Raw genomic sequence first — 23,208 nt, forward strand, 5'->3', positions numbered from 1 at the left:
TTGCTAATTGTTTCATGTGTTTATCTTATATCCCCAGCTAAATTATTCTCTTGCATCCTTTGCTGTGTTCCATACATACCAAAAAATTAGGAGACTAAGTCCAATCATTATATACTCTTTGACGAGGAGTGGAGGTTAAGAGTGACTATTGTGTTTGAAAACACAACATATTCATTCAACAGCATTTGAGCAGCTGCCGGGCAACAGGATACTATGTGCTCAGGAGATATAATTCAACAAGAGAAACAAAAATCCCAGCCCTTCTGAAGCTGACAGTACAATTTACAGACAATAACCAGAAAAGTTTCTAAGAGTACATTTGAAAGTGATATGTGCTATTTTAAAAATGAAGCAAAGGAGGAGGAAAGGGTGGCAGGGGTGGGCAGTGGGGTGCAATTTTAAGTACAGTGGTCAGGAAAGACCTCATTGAGACGATGACATTTGAGCAAAGACTTAGATGTAGGAGAGACCCATGCAGATTTCTGGGCTAAGAGTCTCAGGCAGAGGAAGGAGAGAGTGGAAAGTCGTGAAGCAAGGTGGGGACACTGACCAGTGCGAGCGTGATCAAGGAACAGCAAGGAGTCCGAGTGAGTAACATGGAGAGGAACAGAAAAAGGAGGACAGGAGCTTCTGGGCTGCTGAACACGTGGAGGTGCCGGGAGAGTGGCATGCTCAGAGGGAGCGTGGAAGTTCCACATACCTTGCCCTCTGCATCTCTTCCACATGGTTCTTCCTGAGTTACGTCCTTTTTTAATAAACTGGTGCTCTATTGCAACTAAACAATGATTCGTGAAAACCTGTTCAACTTACAGCAGCCTATCTTCAGCATCTTTTGGAAGATACTCAGTAACCAGAGGAAATATTGAGAGCATCCTCAAAAAAACACATACCATCTACTGAAAGAGTTTCAGAGTTTAAAAGCATGACTTCTCCCGGCTCTGGAAGAGTTGTAAAATCAGCAGAGACTGACATAGTCCCTTCTAGAATGCCTATAGGACCCCTCAGTAGCAGCAGGAAAAGACAAAAGCAGCTCCACCTTTAAGAATTTCCAAGAAACCCACCAGAAGAGTTGTACCAACTACCGTAAGTGTTGAGAAAATTTCCAAACCTGCCTCAACCATCAGATTGGCTGAACCAATAGCAAAAGCCTCACTACTTCCCCAAAGAGCCGGGAGAGCCGGACCTGTACCAGCCACTGCCAGAGCTCCACCCCTTCCCAGATTAACTTCATTACCCACGACTAAATATTTACAGACTCCTGTGTCCTCAGTGTCCTCTGAACCTTCCGTACACACTGGGGGGTGGGGGTGTGTGTGTGAGAAACACTGCTTATGTCTTCTGCCTCCTTCCAAAGCTCTACCCTGAGCAGGCTAGAGCTCCATAGACAGAGGCTTGGAGCTTTCTAGGAAGGACAACGTTATAACTATATTTAAGAGGCTGTGACCAAGTTGCGTTTGTGTTTTTTTTTACGATACTCTGTAGTAAAATCACACACATGCACTCAAAGAAAAAAGGGGACAGAGAAAAATGGAGGGCCTGATCACATAAGACCTTATATGTCATCACGTGGGCTTGGGTTTCTCTAAGTATGAAAGGATTCATTCAAGGGTTGCAAGCTAAGGAGTGACATGATCTGACATATACACTAACAGTATTATTCTAACTACTAGGTTGCAGGTTGACAAAGGGACCAAGGGCAGAGTGGGGGACTTGTCTGTTTGGAGGGCACTGCAATAATCGAGGCAAGAGATGATGGTGGGCAAGAACAGGGTGGTAGCAAGGGCAGCAAGAGCAGTAACTGGATTCTGGACACATTCTGAAGATAAAAGCCAGTTGGATCTCCTGGCAAATCGGAAGTGGGATGTGAGAGAAAGAGGGTGTCTCCAAAATTTGAAGACTGAGCTAAGGACGGGATTGCCATTAACGGAGATGGGGAGTGGCATAGGTGGTGCAGATTTGGGAAAGGAAACCAGGGATTCAGTTTTGGGCATACGTTTGAGATGCCCACACGTGGAGAGCTGTCACACAGGCACTGAGATACACAGTCTGCAGTTTATTCTGCCCACCAAGTCCTTTTACGGATTTATTCTCATCAAAGCGCTAGTGGGAAGATAAGAGATTAAAAAGAGGAAGAGAAGGGACGGTTCCCTGCCCTTGAGGATGTGGAAATCTAAAAAGGGAACATGAGAGCCTTTTCTGCCACCTATGGCACAGCCTAAGCTGGAAATGGCATCTTCCTTTTCTAGCACTTGGAAAGACATCAAAGGAATGAGATGAGTACATCCAAAGAGTGGTTTTAGACACAAACACACGCCACCATGTTGACTGTCTGGGTTCCAGCTGTAGCCAGAATACACGCCAACGATACAAGCAAATGAAACCACATCCACCATTTTATGATAAAATTTCCCCCAAACTTCCCTCTTACAGTTCTGTTCTCCAGATAGAGTGTGGTCTCCAGGGCTATTTTCCTTGGAAATCATGATCATTTTCCAAAGGAAAATGTGTTCCGGTTTTCTAATGGTCAAGGAAGCGGACGAGACTAAGAACCCGGCAGCTTGAGTCAGCCCTGGCTCCCCTCCACAGGCCCCGCCCTGCCTCTGCCTCCTGACTTGGTTTCTCAATGTGTAAATACTGCAGCAGGGAAAATATTTTCCACTGCCTACACACAGGGCATTTGTGAGCATTAATGAATTAATGTGTATAAAACACTAGGAGCTACTCAGATAAAAGAACAATGAAACTCTATTTGTAAATTTTTGAGGTCCAGACGGAGCAATCTTAACACTTTTCGTACAAACCCCACTGAAAATCAGACTGAGCTATCAGAAGTTATCCTGCACCAGCCTGAAGAGACAAGATGAGAGAATGTCTGAAAGCTCTTTGCGAAGTTCAACTCCAATGTTAGGATTTCCAGCAACAAGATAAAAATGCAATATTAAACAGGTTAGGAATCATTACAAACCAACAAAAAGCTGTAGTTCTAGTAAAGCTCCCCGTGGTGGTTAAATGTGTTGACCTGTGAGGCCATGTTCTGAGATCTTGCTGGAAACATGACAAGACCCGGGAAGAAAATATGGGCTTTTGTCTAAGAGCCGTAGGATCGAGCACAGCGTAAGAGCTGTCCATGAAAAGAGCTTTGTTGAAGGTGTTTTCCCTTATTTTCTAGACGCCGTCCAAGTCCACTCAAGTGGTCACGGTTACCACTGAAGTGAAGAGGCCACTGTATAGATTCTGCTGATAATCCAGGTAGACGGTCTTCCCTGCCCACTGTGATTTTTACTTCAGTATTCAAACAACCTTTCATGTTGTCTCATTCCTGGCTCAGACTGTGCCAAAAACCAAATGAACGCATGACCTGGAGGTGGAACCTTTCCCCCACCAAGCAGTGATGTGCTCAGATTACTGGGACCATCAGGTTTTCTCGCACCTCAACTTTTCATTTCAGAAAGAGAAGAGCAAGTGGTGGCTAGAAAAATATCCGACATGCAGAGGGCAGAAACAACAAGCTACAAATGACTCCATGATTCACCTGGATCTAGACCAAAGATCTTGATGAGTTCATCCCAACAACGTTGCCACGAGGAGCCCGGCACGATCTTCCCACCGTGGACACCTGAGGCGGGAAAGGCCGACTCGCCCAAGGTCAGTACGTTCTAATCCCTGAGCTGCTCATGACTCACAGTAAATTCCAAACTCCCAGTTCTGTGTTTACTGCACACGGACACTAATCTCCCAACTGGTTTCCCTACTTTTGGCCCCAGCTCCCTCCAGTCCGTGAGGCCTGCGACCAAAAGATTCCACTTCTTCAAATACTGCTCTGGGTGTCCAGCCCCCCTCACCTACTCTAAGCCTCTGGGTGGCTCCCCACTGCCGAGAGAGGAAAGGCCACCCTTCTACACCTGCCATTCGAGGCCACTGTGTGTGAGCGTCCCTCCCAGGGCCTCTGACAACACTTCCTTTCTCCTCTAGAGGGGGCTTTGTGGTGGTCTGGCTGTCGGGCATCCTTCCCTTTTTCCAGTTAGCACCTGCATCCCCCCTCTGGGGGGCCCTCCACTGTGCACAGCTTTGACAGGAAGTAGGATCCCATTGTCCTTACAGAAGCCCATGGGAATTCGTTGCAGCCAGGGGTGGGTACGTGGTGGAGAGCTTATGCAAGGGAGTGCCATAGGAGCAGTTAGGGTCACAGTTAGGCATCAAAGTCTGTTTCTGTTATCACCCAAGAACTAAGGCTAAAGCACTCTCCAGCCTATTTCCTACAACTTCCCATTACAGGCTGGCCATTCTATGAGGGTGGCCTACTGTGTATCCCCATCTCCCCTACCCAAACACTGCATGTACGCTTCCACCCCTGTGCTATCTTCCTGGAGAACACAGGGCAGAGGCGCCTGACCGGGGTAAGCACAGGGCAGGAAACAACAAACCCAGTCCAGGAGCTGGGCATGCTGAGTCTTGAAGGATGAAGGCAAGTGAAGTAGACTAAAGGCAAGGATGCGGGGCTGGGGAGGAGACACATTCCAGCCTGTACATGGAGCACAGAGAACATGTCGATCTATGTAGGATCTGAAGTCTCTTCTTTAGAGCTGTGTGCAAGATGACAAGGCGACAAAAGCTGAGACTAGAGATGCAAGCAGAGCGCCACTCAGCACTTTACCATTTGAGTCTCCATCCTGAAGCTTAAGGGGTGGCTTAGAAGAAATACAAGAATAAATCCCTAAAAGCCAGAAAGAGAGCAAAACTCTGTTTCTCCCAATTAGCTTTCTGAAATTCCTAACATTTACTCTTAATACATGCACTCACCTCCACAAAATACAACATAATATTAAGCCAAGACACCTGCTTCAGTTAAGCTCATTCCAAAATAATTTAGTTTTGCATACACAGCACCCCCCCAAAAAATCAACCCGATCACATTCCTGCAGTGTGTCCAAGTGTCAGGCTGTGGAAAGAACCAAGGCAGAAAAGAGACACATAACCTGGATTAGGGTTCTCAATCTGTCTCTAACTAGATGTGTGACTTCGGGCACGTTACTTAATTCAAGCCTTGATTTCCTTAACTGTAAAATGTAGCTAATGATGACAACAGCTACGAGACTGTTAGGGTGATGAAACTGAATGTACCTAAAGCCCCTGGTACACATCAGCCACACAATGATACCGTCCCTTTCTTTCCAAGAAACAGTTCCCCCAACAAAGACCTCAGTTTCTGGAAGGCATGTCCCTCATACCCTGAGGCATCACTGGAAAACCAGTGGTCCAGGAGTGAGGAGATGTGGGTTCCTATAACTGCCATTTCCAACTGTGTGACTGGGAGAGGTCAACCAACCACTGGGAGCTCCATTTCCATATCTGTAAAATAGAGACAATAATCACTGTCCACTCCTGGACATGCAAGGATTAAGGCAGGGTCACAGAAGCTTTTATAAACTCCAGATACATAAACTCTCATCACCAAGTATTTGTGTACTTATAAATGACCTTCTCTGAGACATACTTCTGACACCACCTCTGAAATTCCAGTTCAACCACTTTCCTCATGTCACTCACGAACCTACAAAGACTCTTTATGCTTGTTAGGCTTCTTTCAAATTCTGTTTGATTTCCAACCCTCCTTAACGTGGTCCCACCTTACCTGGCTCTCAAATACCCTTTCCTCCTGCTCCCCCAGATTTGCAGGCCATCCCTCTCATGGTCCACACTGACTCCCGCCCCTGCGCTGGCTCTCCTACCTAAAGCACCCTTCCTTCTCCCTCTCTATTGACCTAAGTGGATAAATCCTAACACCCAGCTTATTCTACCTGCTCCATTACACCGCTGGCTACTCCAGCAACGAGGATTCTCTCCTAGTTCTGAACTCCCTACCAGACTCTCAGTTGACATTTTACTAAATTCCCTAATTTCTCCTCTCTGCTAGTGTTCTCTTCAACTAGGTAACAAGCTTCTCGAGGGAAGAGAGCATGGCATTTTTATGCCCATTCCCCATTCCCTAAAAAGTTCAACATAGGGCTTCCCTGGTGGCGCAGTGGTTGAGAGTCCTCCTGCCGATGCAGGGGACACGGGTTCGTGCCCCGGTCCGGGAGGATCCCACATGCCGCGGAGCGGCTGGGCCCGTGAGCCATGGCTGCTGAGCCTGCGCATCCGGAGCCTGTGCTCCGCAACGGGAGAGGCCACAACAGTGAGAGGCCCACGTACCGCAAAAAAAAAAAAAAAAAAAAAAGTTCAACATAGCGCAACAACATAGAAGGAGAACATGGATGGGAGGTTCTCACATCTCTCTGTGCACCAAAACTTTCATCCTTGGTTCATTTCCACAAACTCTTAATGAGCACCTACTCTGTGCTTGATGTTAAGGAAACCAAGGTGAGCAGGGCAAGTTCCCAGGTCTTAGAGGCTCAAGACACCAACAGGTCAATGACAGACTCCAGTCCAGTGGAGCAGGGGAAGCTGCAGATTCTAATGCTGACTTTCAATCTACAACCACAGTTAAAACAAAACTGCCTCTTCCCTGAAGCCTTCACTCCTAGAGCCCGTGCTCCGCAACGAGAGGCCATTGCAATGAGAAGCCCACACACCACAACGATGAGTAGCCCCCACTCACCCGCATGGAATCGAGCCATGAATTCTGACAAAGATGTACTTAATGCATTATGAGCAAAATATTGGGAATAATCACAAAGTCTCACATTGAGAATAGTATACTAATTTTATGCAGTCACTGAAAATGATAATTTTTGAAGGGTATTTAACAAACACATTAATAATATCAAAAGTAAAAAATAAAGAATGCCCCGTGTACATACTATGTGATCCCAATTACGTCACGGTGAAACTAGCTGTTGTTGACCACAGGTTCACTGTCCACCAGGCCCCACCTCAAGCACTTCACAGAATGACCACGACAAGGGCAGCCTGGGTGAGACCTTCCACATCCCCCATGATCTCCACCAGCTTCCCCCAAATAACACAACCTAACTAAAACTGTGTTTGGCTTCAAGACAAGCCCCCTCTTTCTAGTACAACTGCTTTCCCTCCATTCTTACTATAGTGAAAAGCTGGAGTTGCCTCTTAACATATGTTAATCATTTATTCTGCACCATTGTCCATAAAGTGTTGTTACTGTCATTTCATGGATGAGAAAACGGACGGAGGGGCCAAAGTCACCAGCTTAAAAAAAATGTAGAGCTGGGAATTAGAGCCATGTATATCTCGTCCGGATCTCATCACCTGGACCATAACACCAAGAGCATTTTCCATCCCCCTCTCAGGCCCAACCAAACTCAGCAGACTGTCAAAGCCCCATGTGTGTGATCAGGCCAGGGCTGAGTTCCTGGGAAATCTTACCTCATTCATGCTCTCACTATAACTCTCCTAAATGTATTAGACCTAATTGTAGCATTTGTCTTTCAAAGGTATTTTGGTCTCCCCGAGATGTAGAGTTTCAGAGTGTCTAATGACTCCTCCACACATGAATTATCAAGTAACCTGTATACAGACAAGCTTTTCATTTGGATAGATGAGAAACCTACATATACAGGTAATTTCAATTAGGACACATCTCTCAGGTTATGAATGGGCCAGATTCCAACACTTGTAAATGGGTTATTTGCAGCTGCTACATGCCATGGGGGTTAAATATCCAGACCAGACCACAAGAGCCTTTTTACCTCAAATACTAACCCGTGAGTTGTTTTTTTCTTCCATAAATTTATTTATTTTTGGCTGCGTTGGGTCTTTGTTGCTGCATGCGGGTGAGTGGGGGCTACTCATCGTTGTGGTGCGTGGGCTTCTCATTGCGGTGGCCTCTCTTCTTGCAGAGCACGGGCTCTAGGAGTTCAGGCTTCAGTAGTTGTGGCTCGCGGGCTCAGTAGTTGTGGCTTGTGGGCTGTAGAGCACAGTAGTTGTGGTGCACGTGCTTAGTTGCTCCGTGGCATGTGGGATCTTCCCAGACCCGGGCTCGAACCTGTGTCCCCTGCATTGGCAGGCGGATTCTTAACCACAGCGCCATCAGGGAAGTCCCTAACCCATGAGTATTGTCCTAAGCATCATGTTTACCCATGTTTCCACACGACAATCAGAGTTCGCATTTAGAATTCCAAAAACATACTTCCTCCTGCTATAACCCTGGTTGTGGGATTAGACCCTTCTCCCTCCCCCACATTCGTGGAGCCATGGAAGCCAGGACGCTTCCAACTTATGTGAGAATCAGGGCTGCAGTCTGAGGGCTGCGGCAGGGCCCAGCATCTGTAGTCTGGGTCCCCTTCCCTTTACTGCAGGGGGGATGCAAGGGGCTGACCCACAGTCCCCTTCCCTGCCACCACCCACTGTGTTAGACATGGTGTCCCTGAGAAACGAATTTCTGTCCCAGTTTCTCCGTTACCCTGTTACTATTCCTCAAGCAAGCACACATTCTCTTCTGATATTTTCCAGGTACTTTTTCTACTGGTAACAAATAGAAACATCCAATAGAAATAACAAATAAGAGTTGGTTACAAAATATACATTAAATTCACTGAGAAGAGGGGGTTCAAGTATGCTGTCCTGGCTTTATTTTACTCACTAGGAGCACGTCCCCCGGGGCAAGCATTGAGAATTTCAAGTCTCTGAGCTCCAGTTTCCTGATCAAGAAAACAAGAGGGCTGAACTGCTTTACAGCGACAGCTCCCTAATCCTAAAGTGGGTGGCAATGAAACCTCTCCCAACACTCAGAGTGGGAGTCTGATATTTCTGGCTCTTCCTTGCTCTACCGACAAAATCATCCTTGGTTCTAAAAAGCTTCATCCAAACCCTCCTCAACCCCTTCAATTCTGGGTCAGGCCCTCCTGGGCCCCTCTCCCTCTCCCTCTCCAGCCCCACCGCCACCAAGAACATACCAAATCGGAAGAAAGCTACATAAGTGATATTTCGGAGGCAGGACCATACAATGGTTAAAAGCCCAAGATTTAGATTCAGATATGGGTGTCAATCCAGTTGAGCAACTTATTAGCCTGTGACCCCAGGCAAGTCACTTAGTCTAAGCCTCTGTTTCCTCATCTATAAAATGGGGACACTAACAATGCCTATTTCATAAGATTGCTGTAAGAAGAAGTGAGTAACACACATAAAGCCCTTAGCAGCCTGGCACATGCACGCACTATGATGCCATTATCGTGGTCGTGGTGGCAGTGATTATTACTGCTACAAATATTACTTCCCTGAAGGATGCTACAGCCTGATTGAAATGAGATTCTCCCCCAGAGGATGACTAACCTATAAAATTTAACCCAAGAGCCACTCCTGAGACGGGGAGAAGCTTCTGTTTGCAGGGGGCATTGAAAGATGGGGTGAGGGGCGAGGGGAGCTGTTGATGCGAAGTGGGAGGGGAAGATGCAGTCCTATGCATTTACCCTTGCTCCTACCCTCCCGTTCTCCAGGGAGAAGGGCCCTCACATCAAGGGCTAGCCCAGGAAAGGCATTCCTACAGCCACCTGACTCTGAGGGATGCAAGGCAGGCCTGTGCAAGAGAAGAACAGCCTGTCAGATCTAGAATTGAACTTGTTTAGGGAACAATCAGTCCCCTATGTCATTTAATGAGAAGCTGCATTCATGTTTCATTTAAAATTCTAGGAATCGTTGGTTAAGTTTTACTGACTGACTTCTGGTAATACTGTGCTTCACACGTAAAATATCATCCTCTGCCTCTGCATTCTAGCAGCAGATTTTTAATAGTATTTCCTGGAAATGGTCTATTTCCCCAAGCACTGAAAAGGAGCTCTCAGTGTAAGGGGCTCCATGCAAACAGCTCCATCCAGTTAAGAGTGCGGAGGCACCCTCAACCAAAGCAAGATTCACTATTTCAGGGAAAATAGGCGTTTTCTGGACATAATTTTCTAAAACATTATTCATGGAGCCAGAGAACCTGCCATTATATCAGCATGTGGAGGTCAAACTAAAGCACCTCTGGATGTGTTCACAGCAAATTTGTCAAATAAAATCAAGATAAATTCACCCCCCTGAGGACAATATAACTTTTGATGCACAAGAAAGAAGAATATCCATAAGAATGAGGATAATAATAAAGACAACTGAAAAACTTAATGAAATCCCCAATCACTTTATTAGTTCACTTAACTAACACTTATTGGGTAATTAAAAATGTGCCAAATACTGTACTAAGATCTAGAGAAAAGATGACTCAATCTTTGCCCTTAAAATGCTCAATCCAATGAGAATGATACACTAAAACAGATTATATGCCCAGTGTGTCACAGGTAATACCAAGTAGTAGGATCAAATTAGAAGAGCAGAAACTGGTTGGAAGAGATATGACAGACTGCCAGATGACCCCAGATATCCCTTCCCCGCTTCATTTTAGTAGTAGGATCCTTCGATTTCAGCTGTGCACATGGCCAACCAGCTAAAGCCACATGGCCCAAAATGGTAGCCGCTACCACACATGGCTTTTAAACACTTGAAATGTAGCTAATCCTACATGTTGAAACGATATTTTAAATATATTGGGTTAAATGTACTGGGTTAATTTCACTTGTTTTCTATTTTTCAATATGGTTATTAGAAAATTTTAAGTTACCTATGCAGCTCCCATTATCTTTGACAGTGCTGAGCTAAGGACTCTATTAGCCCGCCTCCCCTGGAGTTCAATGTGGGCCTACGATGACGTTTTGGTTAGCAAAATGTGAACAGGAGTCCTGTATGCAGGGTCTGAGTCAGGCCCTTCAAAGGAAGCAGTGGGGCCTCCACACCCTCTTTCCGTCTTCTTACCAACGGTTGGATGCAGGTCCGTGGAGGTGAGCCAAGTGCACTCATGCCAATAAAGATAATGCCCTGTGGGTGGGGGAGCAACATGAAAGAAGGAACACGGTCCTTGGATAACCTCACAGAGGGAGCCACCTGCCTCTCCAGGTAGACTTTTATGCACGTAAGAGAAATTCCTGCCTTGTTGAAGTCTCTCTAAAGTCACCTCAACTATATTCTAGCTAACAGAGGAGGGTGTAAAAGGCTTCCTAAAGGAGAGCCTACCTTTAAAGACATCTTCGAGAGCATTAGTTGGCCAGGCAAAGGAGAGAGGTATGCTGGTCATGAGGGCCAGGTGCAAAAAGAAGGGTGTTTGGGGCACAGGAGATGACAGAGCCAAGGCGGAGAGGCAAGGGTCAGTGGGATGTGTCCAGTGAGCTTTCAAACAGGAGCACAAGCTTGGAGACAGGGAGCTCTGCAAGAGGGAGAGGTAGCACTCAAGAATGAGGCTGCAAAGGCTGGTCAAATGCCTGAAAGGCCGTGAATGGGAGGTTGACAAGCTGGAACTTTTTCACATAGGAATGGAGAACTACTGAAGATTCTACCTAAGGAGGGGACAATCATTCTGGTGCCAGTGCATAAAGTGGACGTTCAGGAGGCCAAATCAAAGGCAGGAAGTGAAGGAGTATCCCAGACAAGGTGTGATCGGGGTCTGACCTGCAGCAGTAGCAGTGTGGAGAAGACGGGACAGAATTAAGCCTGTTCAAAAGGTCCAGTCACCCTAGGGGGCAAAGAAGAGGGAGAAGTAAAAGAGACTCTCAGAGTTCTGGGCTAAAGGAGGGGACCAACGACTAAGGCAGGAGGTGGAGCCATTCGGGGTGGAGTAGGAGGTGACAGCCTCCGTTTCAGACACACAGAGATGTCGCCATTTGTGCCAAAGCACGTCATTAACAGCTGTCCCTTGCCTAGAGCTTAAATATGGTACCAGGAACAAGATGCGGATGCCAGGGGGGTACTTATGTAGACACCCAGTGTCCACAGACATCAATGGCCCAACAGGGGATGGTAAACAACGGGAGGAAGGAGAGGAAGGAAAAGGGAGGGAAAAGTTAATCAAGGGCTTCCCTGGTGGCGCAGTGGTTGAGAGTCCACCTGCCGATGCAGGGCACACAGGTTCGTGCCCTGGTCTGGGAAGACCCCACATGCCGTGGAGCGGCTGGGCCCGTGAGCCATGGCCACTGAGCCTGCGCGTCCGGAGCCTGTGCTCCGCAACGGGAGAGGCCACAACAGTGAGAGGCCCACGGTAAAACGAAGTTAATCAAAATCACAGGAATATAAAACACTGCTGAGACTCTCCAGGCTCTTCTCAGAAAAAAAAGTAGAGAAACAAACGTGCACAAGACTTTTTAGGGGGAAATGGCAAACAAAAAGGAGTAGAAACTATTATAAAAACTTAAAGCAAAACTTTCGTCCAAAATGGCTCTCTTAACCTCTACATTAAATTTTATCAGTAATAAAAGCATATCCCAAATGACTTAGAATACTTCATCTTCTCAAATTCATTACCATGTTTCCTAAGGAAGGATCACACATAAAGATACTGCAATTCCATTTTAAGTTTTATAAAACTAAAATTAATCAAAATGAGATTAAAATTTCGTAGTGAGTAGTTTCTTTTCAAGACTCTAGACCACAGGATCTGCTATTTTTGCAGAACTTGTGTATTCACTTTGCCTATTTTTTAGGAAACAACCTGAGAAGAAATCCCATCACTTCTGAATTTTGAAAACGCTAGTGTGATTGGGAACCCTTACAACCTAGTTACATAAATATCTTAAAAAAAAAAAACATGACCCTGAGCAAGCTGCTTAACATTTCTGAGCTCTAGTTTCCTCATCCTTACAATGAAAATCTGACCCACCTTCCTGCCTCCCAGAATTGTTGAGGATTTTGTGAGACATTAACAGGAGCCCTCTATAAACTGTAGAAGGAGACACAAATTTTATTTTCTTATACAGAAGAAACTCTGCAAGACTACTAAAAGTTCTTTCTTGGATGCAGTGGCAAGCTAATGGATGCAGAGAAAGCAACAGTAATAATTAATCTTGATTTTCATAAAAAGTTTCCCAGGCAAAAAATAATCTATACCAGTGGAGTTTAATACAGATTCCCAGGTGCCACCTGCCAGAGATTCTAATCTGAGCAGTCTCAGTGCCCAGGAAATTGTATTTCAAGCTCCCCCGCCCTCGACCCCAGGTAGTTCTAATGACCAGCTAGACTGGGGACTCAAAGCTAGAAAATGCTGGCCAGATCACAGACCCTTTCGCATACACTGTAACTCAGCTGGCTGGATTCTGTGGCGGTCGGTCTATCCACTCATGCAGTATTTATTGCGAGCACACGGTTTGCACCAGACACGGAGCTAGGTGCCGGGAGGGAGCCTATGATCTAGCAGGGGAAATTAAAGCCAACATGTACACCAGCGATGACAACAGGGAGCTCTGACAGAGTAGATGCAGGTCCTCAGAGAGCACGCAGGACAGGGGAAACTGACCCAGACTCCAAGAAGAACAGCAGGTAGCCAGGCTTTTGCAGGGAGCTGAGGAGTGCAGAGAAAAGGGAGTGGTGAGAAGAGGGAGAAGTGCAAAGGCAGAAAACCAAGGCGTGTCCAGGGAGCTGCCTGAGACCTGTGTGGCAGGAGGGAAGGCCAGAGAGGAATGCAGGAGCCAGACCACAAAGGGTCGTGAAAATTATGAGGCACTAGTGAAGGATTCCGAGCAGAAAACTGACATGCTCAGGTTTGTATTTTAGTAACGTCGCCCTGAGAGCACTGGAAGATTGGTGTGTGAAGTGGGAGGTAGGAGGATGCAGACAGGTAAAGGGAGCCTGGAAACAGGGATTATAATTAGGAAACCATTATAGTAATCTAGAGAAAAGAGGCCTGAACCATAGGGCACACAGTGGAGATCATAGGAAGAATTCCACAGAAGTTAACTCAGGGTCTGCTAGTTAAATGCTTCTCTATAACCTCGATTCCCACTAACTTAGCAGATAATGTATAATGGGAAGATACAAGAGCAACATTTAGGGTGATCGTAGCAGTGGCATTCCTAGTGAATTTGATACCTAAAGCAGGTCATTTCATATCCCCCTCCTTGAGACTTCCCTGGCAGTCCAGTGGTTTGGACTCCGTGCTTCCACTTCAGGGGGCTCAGGTTCAATCCCTGGTCGGGAACTAAGATCCCACATGCACTCTACCTGAAAAAGAATTCAGAATAATGATGGTAAAGATGATCCAAGATTCTATTTCCCAGATCCAAAATCTTGGAAATAGAATAGACAAAATGCAAGAAACAGTTAACAAGGACCTAGAAGAACTAAAGATGAATCAAGCATCGATTAAAAACACAATACATGAAATAAAAAATACTCTAGATGGGATCAATAGCAGAATAACTGAGGCAGAAGAACGGATAAGTGAGGTGGAAGATAAAATAGTGGAAATAACTGCTGCAGAGCAAAATAAAGAAAAAAGAATGAAAAGAACAGAGGACAGTCTCAGAGACCTCTGGGACAACATTAAACGCACCAACATTCGAATTATAGGGGTTCCAGAAGAAGAAGAGAAAAAGAAAGGGACTGAGAAAATATTTGAAGAGATTATAGTTGAAAACTTCCCTAATATGGGAAAGGAAATAGTTAATCAAGTCCAGGAGGCACAGAGAGTCCCATACAGAATAAATCCAAGGAGAAATACGCCAAGACACATATTAATCAAACTGTCAAAAATTAAACACAAAGAAATCATATTAAAAGCAGCAAGGCAAAAACAACAAATAACACACAAGGGAATCCCCATCAGGATAACAGCTGATCTCTCAGCAGAAACTCTACAAGCCAGAAGGGAGTGGCAGGACATAATTAAAGTGATGAAGGAGAGAAACCTGCAACCAAGATTACTCTACCCAGCAAGGATCTCATTCAGATTTGATGGAGAAATTAAAACGTTTACAGACAAGCAAAAGCTGAGAGAGTTCAGCACCACCAAACCAGCTTTACAACAAATGCTAAAGGAACTTCTCTAGGCAAGAAACACAACAGAAGGAAAAGACCTACAATAACGAACCCAAAACAATTAAGAAAATGGGAATAGGAACATACATATCGATAATTACCTTAAATGTAAATGGACTAAATGCTCCCACCAAAAGACACAGAGTGGCTGAATGGATACAAAAACAAGACCCATATATATGCTGTCTACAAGAGACCCACTTCAGACCTAGAGACACATACAGACTGAAAGTAAGGGGATGGAAAAAGATATTCCATGCAAATGGAAACCAAAAGAAAGCTGGAGTAGCAATTCTCATATCAGACAAAATAGACTTTAAAATAAAGACTACTAGAAGAGACAAAGCAGGACACTACATAATGATCAAGGGATCGATCCAAGAAGAAGATATAACAATTGTAAATATTTATGCACCCAACATAGGAGCACCTCAATACATAAGGCAAATACTAACAGCCATAAAAGGAGAAATCAACAGTAACACACTCATAGTAGGAGACTTTAACACCCCACTTTCACCAATGGACAGATCATCCAAAATGAAAATAAATAAGGAAACACAAGCGTTAAATGATACATTAAACAAGATGGACTTAATTGATATTTATAGGACATTCCATCCAAAAACAACAGAATACACATTTTTCTCAAGTGCTCATGGAACATTCTCCAGGATAGATCATATCTTGGGTCACAAATCAAGCCTTGGTAAATTTAAGACAATTGAAATTGTATCAAGTATCTTTTCCGACCACAATGCTATGAGACTAGATATCAATTACAGGAAAAGATCTGTAAAAAATACAAACACATGGAGGCTGAACAATACACTACTTAATAACGAAGTGATCACTGAAGAAATCAAAGAGGAAATTAAAAAATACCTAGAAACAAATGACAATGGAGACACGACGACCCAAAACCTATGGGATGCAGCAAAAGCAGTTCTAAGAGGGAAGTTTATAGCAATACAATCCCACCTTAAGAAACAGGAAACATCTCGAATAAACAACCTAACCATGCACCTAAAGCAATTAGAGAAAGAGGAACAAAAACATCCCAAAGTTAGCAGAAGGAAAGAAATCATAAAAATCAGATCAGAAATAAATGAAAAAGAAATGAAGGAAACGATAGCAAAGATCAATAAAACTAAAAGCTGGTTCTTTGAGAAGATAAACAAAATTGATAAACCATTAGCCAGACTCATCAAGAAAAGAAGGGAGAAGACTCAAATCAATAGAATTAGAAATGAAAAAGGAGAAGTAACAACTGACACTGCAGAAATACAAAAGATCATGAGAGATTACTATAAACAACTCTATGCCAATAAAATGGACAACCTGGAAGAAATGGACAAATTCTTAGAAATGCACAACCTGCCAAGACTGAATCAGGAAGAAATAGAAAATATGAACAGACCAATCACAAGTACTGAAATTGAAACTGTGATAAAAAATCTTCCAGCAAACAAAAGCCCAGGACCAGATGGCTTCACAGGCGAATTCTATCAAGCATTTAGAGAAGAGCTAACACCTATCCTTCTGAAACTCTTCCAAAATATAGCAGAGGGAGGAACACTCCCAAACTCATTCTACGAGGCCACCATCACCTTGATACCAAAACCAGACAAGGATGTCACAAAGAAAGAAAACTACAGGCCAATATCACTGATGAACATAGATGCAAAAATCCTCAACAAAATACTAGCAAACAGAATCCAACAGCACATTAAAAGGATCATACACCATGATCAAGTGGGGTTTATTCCAGGAATGCAAGGATTCTTCAATATACGCAAATCAATCAACGTGATACACCATATTAAAAAATTGAAGGAGAAAAACCATATGATCATCTCAATAGATGCAGAGAAAGCTTTCGACAAAATTCAACACCCATTTATGATAAAAACCCTGCAGAAAGTAGGCATAGAGGGAACTTTCCTCAACATAATAAAGGCCATATATGACAAACCCACAGCCAGCATCGTCCTCAATGGTGAAAAACTGAAACCATTTCCACTAAGATCAGGAACAAGACAAGGTTGCCCACTGTCACCACTCTTATTCAACATAGTTTTGGAAGTTTTAGCCACAGCAATCAGAGAAGAAAAGGAAATAAAAGGAATCCAAATTGGAAAAGAAGAAGTAAAGCTGTCACTGTTTGCAGATGACATGATACTATACATAGAGAATCCTAAAGATGCTACCAGAAAACTACTAGAGTTAATCAATGAATTTGGTAAAGTTGCAGGATACAAAATTAATGCACAGAAATCTCTGGCATTCCTATATACTGATGATGAAAAATCCGAAAGTGAAATCAAGGAAACACTCCCATTTACCATTGCAACAAAAAGAATAAAATATCTAGGAATAAACCTACCTAAGGAGACAAAAGACCTGTATGCAGAAAATTATAAGACACTGATGAAAGAAATTAAAGATGATACAAATAGATGGAGAGATGTACCATGTTCTTGGATTGGAAGAATCAACATTGTGAAAATGAATCTACTACCCAAAGCAATCTACAGGTTCAATGCAATCCCTATCAAACTACCACTGGCATTTTTCACAGAACTAGAACAAAAAATTTCACAATTTGTATGGAAACACAAAAGACCCCGAATAGCCAAAGCAATCTTGAGAACGAAAAATGGAGCTGGAGGAATCAGGCTCCCTGACTTCAGACTATACTACAAAGCTACAGTAATCAAGACAGTATGGTACTGGCACAAAAACAGAAAGATAGATCAATGGAACAGGATAGAAAGCCCAGAGTTAAACCCACGGACATATGGTCACCTTATCTTTGATAAAGGAGGCAGGAATGTACAGTGGAGAAAGGACAGTCTCTTCAATAAGTGGTGCTGGGAAAACTGGATAGGGACATGTAAAAGTATGAGATTAGATCACTCCCTAACACCATACACAAAAATAAGCTCAAAATGGATTAAAGACCTAAATGTAAGGCCAGACACTATCAAACTCTTAGAGGCAAACATAGGCAGAACACTCTATGACATAAATCACAGCAAGATCCTTTTTGACCCACCTCCTAGAGAAATGGAAATAAAGACAAAAATAAACAAATGGGACCTAATGAAACTTAAAAGCTTTTGCGGGCTTCCCTGGTGGCGCAGTGGTTGAGAGTCCACCTGCCAATGCAGGGGACACGGGTTCGTGCCCTGGTCCGGGAAGATCCCACATGCTGCGGAGCGGCTGGGCCCGTGAGCCATGGCTGCTGAGCCTGCGTGTCCGGAGCCTGTGCTCCACAACGGGAGAGGCCACAACAGTGAGAGGCTCGCGTACCGCAAAAAAAAAAAAAAAAAAAAAAAAAAAAAAGCTTTTGCACAGCAAAGGAAACCATAAACAAGACCAAAAGACAACCCTCAGAATGGGAGAAAATATTTGCAAATGAAGCAACTGACAAAGGATTAATCTCCAAAATATATAAGCAGCTCCTGAAGCTCAATAACAAAAAAACAAACAACCCAATCCAAAAATGGGCAGGAGACCTAAATAGACAGTTCTCCACAGAAGATATACAGACTGCCAACAAACACATGAAAGGATGCTCAACATCTTTACTCATTAGAGAAATGCAAATCAAAACTACAATGAGATATCATCTCACACCAGTCAGAATGGCCATCATCAAAAAATCTAGAAACAATAAATGCTGGAGAGGGTGTGGAAAAAAGGGAACACTCTTGCACTGCTGGTGGGAATGTGAATTGGTACAGCCGCTATGGAGAACGGTATGGAGGTTCCTTAAAAAACTATAAATAGAACTACCATATGACCCAGCAATCCCACTACTGGGCATATACCCTGAGAAAACCATAATTCAAAAAGAGACATGTACCAAAATGTTCATAGCAGCCCTATTTACAATAGCCCGGAGATGGAAACAACCTAAGTGTCCATCATCGGATGAATGGATAAAGAAGATGTGGCACATATATACAATGGAATATTACTCAGCCATAAAAAGAAATGAAATTGAGCTATTTGTAATGAGGTGGATAGACCTAGAGTCTGTCATACAGAGTGAAGTAAGTCAGAAAGAGAAAGACAAATACTGTATGCTAACACATATATATGGAATTTAAGAAAAAAAAATGTCATGAAGAACATAGGGGTAAGACAGGAATAAAGACACAGACCTACTAGAGAATGGACTTGAGGATATGGGGAGGGGGAAGGGTAAGCTGTGACAAAGTGAAAGAGCGGCATGGACATATACACACTACCAAACGTGAGGTAGATAGCTAGTGGGAAGCAGCCGCATAGCACAGGGAGATCAGCTCGGTACTTTGTGACCGCCTGGAGGGGTGGGATAGGGAGGGTGGGAGGGAGACGCAAAAGGGAGGGGATATGGAAACATATGTATATGTATAACTGATTAAATTTGTTATAAAGCAAAAAAATAAAAAAAATAAAATGTAAAAAAAAAAAAAAAAAAAAAAATGTCTTCCAAAGATACAATGAAGACAACTACTAAACTGTGCCAGTCATACAACTTTTCTTCATTTGTCTTTCAGTTCTGAAACAAATTTCAACTTGGAAGATATTCAAATTCAATAAAATAAAATATTTCAAATATAAAATATTCACTTATGAAACAACATTAAGACTCACAACACTCACTCTGCTTCACCGCTTTACATTTTAAACACAAGAACTCCAAGGGGTCACACAGAGTGACAGAATTAAAGTAACCCCAGTTTTGTTTCTTGTTTTTTTACCACCCCTCTCCTATCATTGCTGATTTCAGTTTCATTAGGTCCCATGTGTTTATTTTTGTCTTTATTTCCATTTCTCTAGGAGGTGGGTCAAAAAGGATCTTGCTGTGATTTATGTCATAGAGTGTTCTGCCTATGTTTGCCTCTAAGAGTTTGATAGTGTCTGGCCTTACATTTAGGTCTTTAATCCATTTTGAGCTTATTTTTGTGTATGGTGTTAGGGAGTGATCTAATCTCATACTTTTACATGTCCCTGTCCAGTTTTCCCAGCACCACTTATTGAAGAGACTGTCCTTTCTCCACTGTACATTCCTGCCTCCTTTATCAAAGATAAGGTGACCATATGTGCGTGGGTTTATCTCTGAGCTTTCTATCCTGTTCCATTGATCTATCTTTCTGTTTTTGTGCCAGTACCATACTGTCTTGATTACTGTAGCTTTGTAGTATAGTCTGAAGTCAGGGAGCCTGATTCCTCCAGCTCCATTTTTCATTCTCAAGATTGCTTTGGCTATTCAGGGTCTTTTGTGTTTCCATACAAATTGTGAAATTTTTTGTTCTAGTTCTGTGAAAAATGCCAGTGGTAGTTTGATAGGGATTGCATTGAATCTGTAGATTGCTTTGGGTAGTAGAGTCATTTTCACAATGTTGATTCTTCCAATCCAAGAACATGGTACATCTCTCCATCTATTTGTATCATCTTTAATTTCTTTCATCAGTGTCTTATAATTTTCTGCATACAGGTCTTTTGTCTCCTTAGGTAGGTTTATTCCTAGATATTTTATTCTTTTTGTTGCAATATCATTGCTGATTTCAAATCGACTGTTTAAATGTACTGTTAAATAGTACTACAGAGATCAGATACACAAACTGAACCCAAAGCAAGCTTGAACAATGCCAAATCTTTGATTTTACTCTCAGAACCAACTTGTATACTATGTGCTGGGGACCAAGTATATAACTGGGAGTTGTCCAAATTCAACTCCATGTTGAATACAATGTTTATTAAACAAGTCATTAAATGTGTTAATTTGAAGCTTTCATGGATATTATTAAAACGCCACAGTGACTGCAGGAATTATTTAGAGCTTAGACCAACAGAAGGATTCTGTGGGCAAGAAGTAACATTAACAGATATTGTTCATGATTGCTAGTGCATGGTGATAGCAAAACCAGACTGACTAAAGTCAATTTCTGCAGAAAAACTACTCCTTTATTGTCAGCACCCTGGCCGGGCAGCAGAGGGGGGCGGGGATGACCACTGCCCATCCTTGGGATGCCACTGAAACTGAAAAGGGCCAAGGGGACAGAATCAAGGCCAACAAGGAACAAGTGCAGAGTAGTAGCGAGTTGAACAAAAGCAAACAGATAAATCCTTGGGAGTGACGAAATCAGAAGTCAACTTCAAGTTCAAAATGAAACACATTTAAAACGCCAACAGGCTGCTGGAATGCATAAGAATTCTGGGAACAAACCACAGGTACTGAGAGGTCAGAACTCTGAGTCTAGGATATTGTGCCTAGCCTGGAGCCTTCTCTCTAAGAAAAAGCCATAAACTTAGAGGTCATAATTGACCCACCAGATAGCATATTAGATTCTATGGAAAAACAATTTTTAACTTCTGGTTTTCATCCTGGAAAGATTTAACATGACAAGGTATATAAGTCAGATCCTCTACCACTGACAAGTGTCTTACCTGAATTGTGACAAATGGCAAAGATGAGATACTTAGTTCCACTACGAAGACAAATCTGAAAATGCAGAGGGAGTGAACATTTTTTTGGATCAGCTGAATAGAGCATAAGCTCTCCTGGGCTCTTTTACATGTGGACAAGCTGGCTTTCCCCTCTAAGCCTCCTGAGAGACACCACAGGAAAGTGAAGAGAGAAAGGAGTCCCACAGACGAGGAAGGATCAATAAACAAACTGCTGGACCTAGAGCAGGTTGTTTAACCTCCCATATCTCCTTAGTTTCCTTATCTGTAAAACAAAAGAGGTTGTTGTAGGAGATAAAGATAAGAGGCACAGGCTCCAAGCAGAGTGCTGAACAAAGGGAAAGCAATAAACAAATGGTTATCATCATCTTCATTATCGAACTCCAAACCAAATGACACAAAGAGGTCTTTCTATAGCTGATGAAAATCTCACACCATTCTCCCTGTAACAGGGCCCTCAAATGCTACAGGGGCCGCATGGATGTTTGGATAAACCTCATCAGCTTCATTCCTCCAACTGTACGAAGACAAAAAACACAGTGGTTCTATCTATGGCCTATGACCATCACATGCTTAGCTAATTATTATTAATTAGTTCATCTTTTACAGTAGGAACATTATGTACCCTATGTCCCATCCCCACCCCAAGATCCAGAAGTGAGGTTTTTTGTTTTTTTTTTCCCAACTGTGTTAAACAGCCAGTTCATTCCCAGGGAGGTGGCCCAACTCAAGACTCTGGGATAACCAGTGTATACTTAGCCCAAATCATTTCTAGTATGGAGACTCAATTGACAACAGTAACACAATTTTACAATTGAATGACTCCAAAGCCACATGAGATGAGCAAAAAAAATTCTTGACCCTGTGGTTGCCTTTTTATTATGACCACCAACCCAAGAGAGAAGGGTCTTTTTGTCATTGGCTTTGAAGGATTAGAAGAGACTAATGCTTGGGGCTAATGAAAGAGTAAGGCAAACATTTACAAATCATTTAAGTGTACATACTCCCACCAACGTATGAGAGAAGTACTCATAAAACCTCTCTTGGTGGCAATTTATCTTTTCTGAAAGGGGGACTGTGGTCTCATGAAATGCCTCACTAACGCTTCTGCTCAAGTGGCTTTATACTCTGGCTACGCAACAGAAGAGAAGAAAAACAATGGGTTTTGAGGGGGGTTTGTTTGTGTTTTACTTTTCTTTTTTTTTTTTTTTTGCGGTACGCGGGCCTCTCACTGTTGTGGCCTCTCCCGTTGCGGAGCACAGGCTCCGGACGCGCAGGCTCAGCGGCCATGGCTCACGGGCCCAGCCGCTCCACAGCATGTGGGATCTTCCCGGACCGGGGCACGAACCCGTGTCCCCTGCATCGGCAGGCGGACTCTCAACCACTGCGCCACCAGGGAAGCCCTGTGTTTTACTTTTTGCAACCTCTAGTACAGAAGCAGGGATTCCTGCTAGAACATGCCACTCATCAGCCCCTTTTCTCACACAACAGGCCTCTTTGAGACTTTCCTCCCCTGCTTTGAGTTGGCTCCACATCTTCCTCCCATGTCGCTGAATGCAGACAAAAAGACCCAGGACTGGCACCGTACCAACTGATCACCTTCGCTGCTTTCCACGTGTATATTCACAGAGTTATGCCATAAAGAAGTTTTCACAAACAGAACTGTCATCCTTTAGGTTTTGGTTTTGTATTTATATGTTATTTAAAGTTGCCAAGTATTTCCATCTATAATTTCATCTGACTGGCAAACTCCTCAGCTTTATCTAGAGGGCTGGTATCATCCCCATTCACAGAGGGGGAACCTAGAAGTGCAAAACACTCTACTAAAGTTCAACAAGGTTTGCACTCCCAATCTCAAGTTTAATTTTTAGACTAAGTGAGAACACCTGCATTTTATGCAAAAGTGGCCTGTTAATAAATTCTTAACTAGCTGACAGAAAG

General features: G+C 43.4%; 1 protein-coding gene across 7 annotated transcripts in view; it reads right to left on the reverse strand.

Moving 5' to 3' along the window:
• Positions 1 to 23,208, reverse strand: part of ARHGEF28 (Rho guanine nucleotide exchange factor 28) — a 330,930-nt gene that overhangs the window by 288,694 nt on the left and 19,028 nt on the right. For 5 of the 7 annotated variants that reach the window (XM_082624113.1, XM_082624111.1, XM_082624108.1 and 2 more), the window contains exon 1: positions 891 to 1,088. The exons of 1 other annotated variant lie outside the window; for it this stretch is intronic. In XM_082624113.1, coding sequence (XP_082480239.1) covers positions 891 to 972 — 82 coding nt within the window. In that variant the 5' untranslated portion in view covers positions 973 to 1,088. Of the gene's footprint in view, positions 1 to 700; positions 866 to 890; positions 1,089 to 23,208 lie in introns of those variants that run through there. One more of the 7 variants, XM_082624110.1, reaches the window with a different exon arrangement.

The sequence above is a fragment of the Mesoplodon mirus genome, assembly GCF_964341445.2.
Source record: "Mesoplodon mirus genome assembly, chromosome: 5".
Classification (NCBI taxonomy): Eukaryota; Metazoa; Chordata; class Mammalia; order Artiodactyla; family Ziphiidae; genus Mesoplodon; species Mesoplodon mirus.